Below are 11,855 nucleotides of genomic sequence, written 5' to 3'. Positions count from 1 at the left end.
ACATGTTTATATTTGTCAATTAACTTCAAGCTGGCCATGTCATCAACAGCAACATGTTTATATTTGTCAATTAACTTCAAGCTGGCCATGTCATCAACAGCAACATGTTTAAATTTTCTTGTGAATAATTCTCCCTCTTGATATATACCAGTTTGTAATAATCTAAGTTAGAAGTATTAATTATTCTGTATTTAAACTATACTCAAAATTCACAGAGACTGAATCTCATGACGAAGTTCAAATGAACCACTTTTAACATGAAAATCTTTCTCTGCACAAGTTGAAATTATCAAAAACATAATAACTGATGTGGCAGTATGATATAAGGTTTGGACATTAAAAATGAGACTGGTATAGCTTGATACTTCTGAATGAAAACGGTTTTATGAACATTAGTTAGATGTCTTCTGATGCTTGTTTTACATAAAGTATTCAGATATTACTCTATTCATAGTACAGACATATTTGTTTTAACCCAAATTTAAAAACTCACACTTTTTATAAACAATATAAACTCTGAAATGCAAACTAAAATTAGTGTTACACATGTTAACATACTAACAGAACTGTCAACTTTTGTAATAATACCCAATAATTTGTTAAAGGGAATAGCAAAGTTGTATACAGAATGGTTACTCCATTATTAGTTAACATTGTTACTACTTAAACCTTGAAAATTTAATCAAGAAAAGTGTGGCTAGCATACACAAGTTTTTCTGAATAAATTGCCTTTTAAGTCTTACTGCATTGCAGTAATTTTAATCTGAAGGTAAATTTTATTTTGGACATTAAACAATGCTTCGTATTACTCTCAGAGTTTAAAACTTAAATGTCACAACTGACAAAAACAGTTTGTTTATTTTAGTGCAGAGCTACACAATGAGGTACCTGCATTTTGTCCACTGTTGACCCACCAGGGGATGACAAAAACACAAACTTCACATTGATTCATTCTAAAATATCTACTACAGTGTATTATTAGCTGTATCAAATGTACTACTAGCTCTACAAAATTTACTACAATGTATTATTAGCTATATCAAATGTAGTACTAGCTCTACAAAATTTACTACAATGTACTACAAGCTCTACAAAATTTACTACAATGTATTATTAGCTGTATCAAATGTACTACGAGCTCTACAAAATTTACTACAATGTATTATTAGCTATATCAAATGTACTACGAGCTCTACAAAATTTACTACAATGTATTATTAGCTATATCAAATGTACTACGAGCTCTACAAAATTTACTACAATGTATTATTAGCTATATCAAATGTACTACGAGCTCTACAAAATTTACTACAATGTATTATTAGCTATATCAAATGTAGTACTAGCTCTACAAAATGTACTATGTATTATTAGCTCTTCAAAAAATACTACTATTTCTACAAAATACTATATATTAGAGCTTCACTGCACACAAAGAACCTACACATAACTGCTGATTTTGTGCTAGCTTGAATCTATGAACACAAAAAAAAATTACTGTTAATAGTGAGGGTACCCAACTGATGAAAAAATATAGTCATCATTACATGTAACAAAGTTTGAGCATTATATTTAATTATCTTTAATCTATACTAGGTATATATATATATATATATATATTTAGTTCTAACCTATGTAGAAAGTTTGCTTTGATCAGAAGTTCGTGTTAAACTATATTACAAAAACATTGACTTCTCTAGTTTATTTTGTAATTTATTTTCATAAATGGGGAAAAAGAGATGATCATAACATATAACACTGTTTTCAAAATCTGTCAGTGAGATTTATGTTGAGGATCAACAGAATACTGTATGTGTGTGCACAAGTATAAGATCACGCAAGCATAAGGAAAATCATCTTATAATTCAGGGAATGAATTCACTCTACATTTTAATTTTTATTGCTGATGTTATGTAGAAATGATTATACATGCCATTTTCCCCTTAATATGACTTTCAAATGCTACTCCACGATGTCTGGAACCTCTACAATCCACAGCTACTACCACATAACCTTCAGCTGCTAGCACATGTTGTCGTAGATGTCTGTGAAATGAAAAAATGGATTTTGTTTTTAATTTCAGGATATAACTCAAAGTTTTATAATCTAGCTAGCGCTATTTAAATATATATTTTTGTATTTAATCATGTACTAATTTGGTTCTTCTAAAATTATCACATCAAAAAAACACCCATGGTGATAATTGTAATAAAATATCTACTGGTGGTAAATGGCCATCTTTTCTTATTAAAATATGGTTTTTAGTTAGTAAAAGATCAAATCTTATTTCATGAACTACTATTACAAAAATATCAAAATCATTACAAGCTTTAAAAACAATTATTTAGTATACTGTCACTTTGTAAGACTGGTAGTAAACAAGAGAGTAGCATATGGTTTGAAAGAAATTCAATTTATGACCTTAATACGGGAGCTAGAACTTACATGTTACTCTAGAACACACCTTAATATAACAACTAAAACTTTTTTTTCTTCAACCACATGCTGAGAAACTCGTACTTGTAGCTTAAATTCATTACAGGACAAAATTCACCTTGTAGCACAGAATCATGACTTCGTTATTAGATTCACTTCCATTCAAGCTAATACTTAATGGAACAAGATACGTCAACAGGCCTTATAAGATGCAAGTTTTTGCATAAAGAAATGTTGTTCTACCCAAGTATTTTAAATAACAAAATGTCAAGGTACCTCATTCCTTTAAAAGTGTTAGTGACCAGCTGGACTTCAGGCCCACCATAGATGATAAGAATTGTGGGATACTTCTTCCCAGTTGCCATGTGAAGAGGCTTAAAGATCATTCCGTATACAACTTCTCCACACTGAAGCTGATGAGTGAAAAGTTTAGGTGGAGGATATTCTGGATCCATGGCTAAAGTTGACCAAAGACCAGCATGAATAAGACTTTCAATACAACATGGCAAAGAGAAAATTTAACTTTAGAATAACCAATGACTGTTGACTTTTTACAAAACCAAACAGCTTATGTGTCCATGACGTTTAGTTACAGGGTTTCTAACAACATACGAGTCATGCAAGTAATATAAACAAAATACTGTCAATATGGCAATTAATCCAACAAACTGCTGCCAGATGTTTGTACATATTTTACACATTAAATAAATTATTTGGTCCATTCTTTATCCAAAGAGTTGTAACAATCAAAAACTGCTCTAGATGATGCAATATATGGACCCCACCGGTAGTGAACAATATTAAAATATCTTGGCAATATAAGTTATGCATTACATGATACATGGAAATACAGTCTTACATGTTAAGCAAATTACATTTTATGAAAAAGCTATAACATAAAAACTATTTGCTATTAACACTTTTGCAACAGGTTCATGTATTTTACATGATCGTGTAATCACCATGAACCATGAAGGAATATATACTATAACTCTGAAAGTACTTAATGTAGCTTCACAAAATTTGGCAAGCTCTCAGTAAACATTACAAGTCTTTGATAGACACACAGTCAGAATTTTTAATTTAATATTTTTACAAACAATTTGTCCATAAATATATGGAGTCAAAGTATTGCTCGCTCCAAGTGCAAAGTTATTTTCATGTTAAGATGAAAAATATATTTCTTCATCTGAAAATTTTAAAATTTCCTTTGTATTATCTCTAAAATCTCCTAAACAAATATCAAACTTTTTTTTTCAGGAAAACTTTAAATTTTATCTGTTATTTTCTAAACCATAATACTATAGAGGGTTGGTTGATTTGACCAACATCATAACTAATATATAAAGTTAGGAAATAAATCAAAATTACCCTTTTTGTCTTTCTACAATGACTGCAAATTGTAAAAGGAAAACACAATTGTTTATCCTAAATAGCTTATAACAGTATACATCTATTCATACTTCACTTCATTTTATTGATCCTTGAGCCGTGTCTAACTAATAATCCCACATTAAGTTGTAAATCACTCAGCAAACATGCAACTCATGTCACCGTATCGAATTATGTAATGTGCAGGTTACTCGCAAGAAAACCTCCTTGATAATTTTTAATGTACGAGTTGCTCGCAAGAATACCTCGTGAAGAATTTGTAGTTTATTCTTGATTATCTGACATTATCTAACCTAACGAGTTTCTAATTTTTACATATATATACTATTATAAACAAAAATAATCCTCTTGCGTGGAACCATATGGTCTACATATAAGGTGTAATGTAAACAAAAAATATCCTGTGACGTGGAACCATATAGTTTACTTACAAGGTGTAATATAAACTAAAAGGATCCTATAACGTGGAACTATATGGTCTACTACTTACAAGGTGTAGTATAAACTAAAAGGATCCTGTGACGTGGAACCATATGGTCTACTACTTACAAGGTGTAGTATAAACTAAAAGGATCCTGTGACGTGGAACCATATGGTCTACCACTTACAAGATATAATATAAACTAAAAGGATCCTATAACGTGGAACCATATGGTCTACATATAAGGTGTAATGTAAACAAAAAAGATCCTGTGACATGAAACCATATGGTTTACTTACAAGGTGTAATGTAAACAAAAAAGATCCTGTGACATGGAACCATATGGTTTACTTACAAGGTGTAATATAAACTAAAAGGATCCTATAACGTGGAACCATATGGTCTACTACTTACAAGGTGTAGTATAAACTAAAAGGATCCTGTGATGTGGAACCATATGGTCTACTACTTACAAGGTGTAATATAAACTAAAAGGATCCCGTGACGTGGAACCACATGGTCTACTACTTACAAGGTGTAATATAAACTGAAAGGATCCTGTCACGTGAAACCATATGGTTTACTTACAAGGTGTAGTATAAACTAAAAGGATCCTGTGACATGGAACCATATGGTCTACTACTTACAAGGTGTAATATAAACTAAAAGTATCCTGTAACGTGGAACCATATGGTCTACTACTTACAAGGTGTAATATAAACTAAAAGGATCCCAGCAATTATAATTAACAACACTAAATATAAATCAATACCCTATGTACACACATATTCCAAGATTTAACCTACTGGTCATGTTGACAGTTATAACTAACAACACTAAATATAAATCAATACCCTACTTACACACATGTTCCAAAATGTAACCTAATGGTCGTGTTGACAGTTATAACTAACAACACTAAATATAAATCAATACCCTACTTACACACATGTTCCAAGATGTTACCTAATGGTCATGTTGACAGTTATAACTAACAACACTACATATAAATCAATACCCTACTTACACACATGTTCCAAGATGTAACCTAATGGTCGTGTTGACAGTTCTTGAGAGTTGTGTAGTATCTGATAAACTAATCCAAATGGAACCTGTGTTATATTACTTTGTATACTAACAAACATAGAGCAATCCTGTAAAAAAAAAAAAAAAACTTTCAAAGTTACACACTTAAGAACTTTATACTAATGCACATGGGAACAAAATTAATTATAACAGGTGAAGTAACTTGACATTAAAAATATTAGTAAACCTTTTCCTTAGTTTCATCATTGCCAAAGAGATAAAATAAGTAAAAATACTTTTTCTTGGAATTATATTCCCCATAGGTCGTTATAATAAAACCTAAACATGTTAATATTTTACTTATACATGCATTACTCTAAGAATACTGTTGATCAACTACAATAACTACTATCAACAGATATCACTATCATCATACATATAAAAAAAAGTATTTTATTTAAACAATAAAAGTAATAAATATATTTTCAACACTACACTAAGACATTAAGTGTAATTCATAAAATAAGGATCTGAGTTCAAATTCTGTGAAACTCTATAAACTTCTCGTATTATACTTTTAACATAGAACATCACTTTCACTAGATGTCTCCAGTTTTTAACATAATTAAACACAAGCCTTTCCTTCTAACACAGTAACATAACACATCACTTTCACTAGATGTCTCCAGTTTTTACATAATTAAACACAAGCCATTCCTTTAACATAGTAACATAACACATCACTTTAACTAGATGTCTCCAGTTTTTACATAATTAAACACAAGCCTTTCCTTTAACATAGTAACATAACACATCACTTTAACTAGATGTCTCCAGTTTTTTACATAATTAAACACAAGCCTTTCCTTTAACATAGTAACATAACACATCACTTTCACTAAACCTCTATTTCCTTCATTAAAAACATAAAGAAAATATTTGCTTACCCTATCCATTGCTACATTGTGAGAAAATCCGGGTGTTGTTAATCGAATTACGTCCTTTGGGTGTTTCATTGACACAACATATCTATGATATAAAATATATCAGAACATTTCTAACTGCTATAAACACTTAATCAAGAACTCAATGAAAATAATCTATAAAAAAATTAACTTCTATAAGTTTCTTGGACAAAAACTAAAACACTTTAGAACCTAAACAAAACAGTAAAACCTTGTTCACTGTCATGATTAGTATCGTACATGATCACTTAAGTATAATTATTAACTTGTTTCGATTTTTGTATATATATATATATAACTAAGTACTAGTTTTATCCTAAGTTTCAGTTGCTAATCTGCTGCCATCTTCATGGAAGTCCTGAAAAGCATTCTTTCTGTTGGTAATGGCCAGGATTAAGTTGCAAGTGTTCTTAACACATATCTGATTAGTTATCTCCTCAACTGTTGTTTCCTCATTTTCAAACTTGAATCAACTAACTATTTCAATGATCTCAATTTTGCTGACTTCTGTGCTAGATTGTCTGTCAGTTTAAGTGTATGTAAGAGGCTTGTTCTTTTATCTTATTCTCATATGTGGTTCATATCTTATTATTTGTATATTATTCCAATTAATTATATGAACATCTTTCCTGGCATAATGGGCTATTACAAACAGATCAGTATTAACCGAGTCTCTTATATATCTATTATGCTTCGAAGTTCTAATCTTTGTTGGTTGTTTTGTTTCTCTAATGTTTTGGAGTCTAAATACACAATTGATATTGTAAATGGCGTTTTTTCTCTCCAGTCAGTATTTGGTTGGTTTGGTGTGTGATCATATTGTGTTATGGCTTCTGAATACTCATCTGACTTTATATTGTTTACAAATCCTCTGTATGTTTTCAGAGAGACCTCTGACATAGAGAAATATGACTGTAATTTTTCTTCTTCTTTATTTTTGGTGTTTATGTTATTCCATCCTTGGACAAGTGTTCCAAGTATCCATTGTTCTAATGATGCCTTTTCTTCCTTCTTTGTATAGGTTACAAACCATGACAGTTATTGAAAACCAATATCCACAAATGTACTGTGAGAACCTTGTGTTAAAACTAGAACAATTTATAACCAAGACAAAAATAGTAAACTTTAGTGGTCAGCTTAACTGTTAGTTTGGGCTTAAACAATAAAATAATCAGTTTATAATCTTGATTACAATGCACTTTTATTGGCAAATAAGCAATATACAACTTAGATCGATAGTTACTTTTATACAACATACATACCAACAAATGCACTGGAAAATTTATATAATTACTCAACTTTGTTTGTTGTTAAGCACAAAGTTACTCAATGGGATATCTGTACTCTGCCCATTTGGGGTATCAAAACCCAATTTTTAGCATTATAACATATTTTAATCAAATAGGTGTCATTATTAAAAGCAAAATAACTTAAACTAGAAAATAATGTAACTTACAAGTGCCTTTCTAAAGGTGTATCTTTTAATCCAATAAAGTATACTAGTTCATTCTCTTCATCAACCCACACCTGTGAAAGATAAAAACTAAGGTGCATGTCTTCTTCAAAATAATATCATAATGCATCCATTTGTCATTTAGTAAACATAATACATGTAATCAACTACTTGAGAGTAACAGGAAACTCAAATATCAAAGCTATGCAGTATAGAAACATCCACTCCTACACTACCTTATATTAAGGTACCCTATAAAGTATAAACCAAACCTCAGGTGAATTACAGGTAAACTTTGTCTTACATTCAACAAAAATGAAGGAAACATTTGTCTGAAACACAGAATACAGAGGTTGAGTATACTATATTAAAACAATTTTGAATATCAGCAATTCATGTTACAACCACAGTCACTTTAAAGTCATGGTGGAACAGTATGTATCAGAACTACATTTTGTAGATGGTGTGATGCCATCAAAAACTGATAACTTTAGGAAAGGATATATAACAACCCTTTCCAACTCATTTATATACTCAGATTATAAAGATGTGTTCAGTCAGGAATTTCAAATTTGCAAGGCAGGGATTTCTTGTTATCAGATTCAAAAGACTGTTTAGTGTAGGCATTATTAATTTATTTATTTTGTGATTGAATATTTCATGACTGTTTAGTTTTTTCATAGCAAGAGAATTAAAAGCAATTATTTTAAAGGCGATAGTTATGACATGTTTGGTTATGTAATTCGGTAAGAGTCGTACGTTGGGTTTACAATTCATTGATATCGAACATCGTGTGCAATTCATTGACATTGAGGCTATAAAAATTTATAGAAGGCTTAAGTGATATACATATAAATAGCTGGCAAGCAGACAAATAATAAAGCAGAAGAGAGTAAAGTTAGTTGTCGTGAGAGTGAAAGACCTAACAGTTGATATGTTAGTGAGATTAACAATTTCATAGGAGAAAAGGATAATAAGATGCCTTGTAAAAAAGTGTACTAAAGTAATTGAACCAGCCTGAAGGGACTTTGGCAAAAGGCAGATGATTCTTGGAAATATGAAAAAAAACAGACGATTTTTGAAGTATAAGATACAACCACAGTAACTCAACTACAATGTAAGTGAACTATGCATGGATAGTCTAGCAATAGAAATAGAAAAAAAATAGTTTAGCTTGTCAAGTGAATTATAAAGCAATTGAATAGGCCTAGGTGGACTTTTGACAAGAAGAAAAAACTATATAGTGTTTATGATATAACTATGATCTCCATAGTGTAAGGAATTTTTGTACATGCATTTAACTTTTTCGGAATATATATATTATTTTGAAAACAAGTGAAGTGCATGTTGTTCATTTATTTTTGACTTATCACAAACAAGTCACAGACACCTATTGTAGAACAATCCTTAGCCCAACACACCCATATATTTTAACTTATTATATATAATATAAAAAAGTAAGTTCCTGACACTTGTACTTAATGGCAGTGAAACAAAGGAATGTGAGTCAACTAGAGGGCATCAGGTCCATTCAGAAAAAGATGCATTAGGACCACCCAATGTGAAACTTGCAACAAGTCGAACCCCCAGCTATGGCAAGCAAAGAGAGCTGTCTTGTAACAAACAGGTGAGAACAAAACACCATTCATGAGCTCCAGGCAACAGTGTGCAACATAATCAAGAAGGATCCCCATCTGGAAACAGAAATCAACAAGGTATGGGTTTACCAAGATAAGGCTTCCATCCCTATCTCACACTTAACCATCAGGTACCTCAAGCAGTTGGAGAATGAATAAGATATTCATACCATTACATATGAAAAGATACTGGTCAAGTCACTCGATGCAGTGGCTATGGGTCTCTATGTGATTGGACTATGAAAATAGGTGTTGCTAAACTGTCATTCTGATACACTACATGTATTATGGAGAGAATTGAGGGGGGTATGATGCAATTTGGACACAAGGATCTTACAATTGAGCCTTTTGCAATAAAAACTATGCTTAAAAGCTTGTCAAGATACACAGTCATGAGATAGAGCATGAGTAGATATGGCGAGACTCCAAAATGATTCTAATATAATGTACTCAACCCCATGATTTGAATTATATCATCAACAAACAAGTCCCATCTTTCACATAACCTCTATTCACCAATACACACATCAATAAACGTTTCTTGTCAAATAGTCTGAATTCTAATATTAAATCTTTTTTATAAATCATATTGGTGGTCTTCATGTTTTTCAAGTACTGTCCAACTTTTAATACTGAATAAAACATACATCTTTCTCTGAAACCTCCCAATCCCCATCTGTCAGAGCTATCTTCTTCAATATCCTAGATGATACCTGTGCTGTAAAGATAAAGGACTGTCTTAGATACTCAACACACACGTATCTTATAAAAATAATAAAATGTTCTTAGCTACCTACTCACCAAACGTGTAGGTTGTAAAAATAATTAGTTTTGAAACAAAATTTAAATCAAGGTAAAATATTTGCTTAGTTACTTAATCATCATATTTAAAACATGAGCAATTTCAGCATTATCCCAAAATTCAGAAGCAAATACTTATAGTTACAGTAAGAAAGCTTTAAAATGTATAGGATTCTAAATGCTGCTTAAACTTTAAAGAAGACAGCACATAGTAAGATGTGTCACTAGTTCTTCATGTAAAAGTGAATACTCATTTTATGACAAAAAGTTTTTACTTTCAGGTCTAAGGATTGCAGGGTCAGTAACATTTCCTGTTAAGTCATCTCGTAGCAACTCTACTGTTATTATGTACAAGTGTCGAAATCCACTTTCTTCACTTGCCCATAAGAATGTTATTTCATCATCTACAAGTTGGGGAAAGAAGTGAAGAACATCATGAACCTGTTAAAAAGAAGTAAAGATTCAGCAGAATAAATAAAAGAAACTGGTGCAAAACAAATATTTCAGAATGTAAGCAATAACTTCCAATTTATGTTCACAATTGTAGATATAAAACAGTTATCATCTAACACAGGGAAAAAAAATATTCTTCGTTATTCAGTTAAAATCAGCTCAGCTTCAATACACATGAAGCTCTTTCCAGTTTCATTCGTTAAACACTTTCAATTATTCTTTGCTTTCTCATCAACTACACACTGAAGATAAGAGACAAGATTAAAATTCACATTACACGAGAAGGGTAAATATCACACTTCAAACAAACTTTAATAAAGCTAAGTTCTACAGGCAGGTTGCCAATTTCAGTTCCATCACTTCAAAACTAATGATAAGTAAAACTAAGATATAATTAAATCTTTCTGAAATCAAAGAACTTGTTTGTCTTAGCATCATGAAGGACTATAAATAGTAACTTCTGAAGTATTAAAGTGTCAGTAATTCATTAATTTCAAAGTGGTTATTACTAACAATAACACTGTGCAGTTAGTTTTTTATGTAACATTTCTAAAGTTGTTCAAATCACTCACACAAAGTAACCAGTATAAATGACCTATTATTTTCCACTTAATTTAACAAATACTCTCTAAACATTGTTATACTTGCATGTATCTGCAATATCAAAAGTGTTTCTTTTAAACATAATACATTCTATGTGCATAACCAAAACCATTTTTCTAGGTTTGGAAACAAAATATAGTCACTGTTTTGATTAAAAACAGTTTCACTAAGACACTATAAGAAATACTTTGAAAGACAAAGTTTGAAATTTTATTTTGGTTTTCCATTCACTAGGGAAAAAAAAAAATCAAAACAGTAACGAGCCAATTAAACAATTTTGGGAATGAGAATAGCTTTTCAATGAAGACGTAGATAAAACTCAGTAGTAGTGAACAACTTGAACACAATTTTTACAGTTCCTAAATAAATATGTAAATAAAACACAATAGTAGTCAACCAGTTAACCCTACGTGTACAAGTGGGACTCCAAGAACACAGGCCACGACATTCTATAGAGTATCAATCAACATGCTGTTATGTTTTTGATATCAGAGTTATTAACTATTAATTTCACCATGTATTACTTGTTTAATAACAGTTCATAGTAGAGGAAATTAAATTCCAGATATAACATACAGGGATGATGAAAAAACTGCAGTTATGAATTTTGGAAGTTCTAGAGGTTATGCAAAATGTACAATAGACAAAAATAGTTTTTTACAACAGTT

At 30.8% G+C, this 11,855-nt stretch overlaps 1 protein-coding gene across 1 annotated transcript in view; it reads right to left on the bottom strand.

Annotated features, from left to right (window-relative positions):
- LOC106472470 (dipeptidyl peptidase 9-like) overlaps nt 1–11,855 on the bottom strand; it is a 42,081-nt gene that overhangs the window by 15,001 nt on the left and 15,225 nt on the right. Inside the window, exons 9-15 of the mRNA XM_022401037.1 lie at nt 10,407–10,572; nt 9,978–10,048; nt 7,697–7,767; nt 6,223–6,304; nt 5,277–5,403; nt 2,713–2,893; nt 1,934–2,045 (exon numbers count right to left, since the gene is read on the bottom strand). Of these exons, the coding sequence (XP_022256745.1) occupies nt 1,934–2,045; nt 2,713–2,893; nt 5,277–5,403; nt 6,223–6,304; nt 7,697–7,767; nt 9,978–10,048; nt 10,407–10,572 (810 nt within the window). The remainder of the gene's footprint in view (nt 1–1,933; nt 2,046–2,712; nt 2,894–5,276; nt 5,404–6,222; nt 6,305–7,696; nt 7,768–9,977; nt 10,049–10,406; nt 10,573–11,855) is intronic.

Source organism: Limulus polyphemus, unplaced genomic scaffold (assembly GCF_000517525.1).
Source record: "Limulus polyphemus unplaced genomic scaffold, Limulus_polyphemus-2.1.2 Scaffold5356, whole genome shotgun sequence".
Taxonomy (NCBI): Eukaryota; Metazoa; Arthropoda; class Merostomata; order Xiphosura; family Limulidae; genus Limulus; species Limulus polyphemus.
Note: the sequence above shows the minus strand (reverse complement) of the source record. Positions and strands in the feature narration are given on the sequence as shown.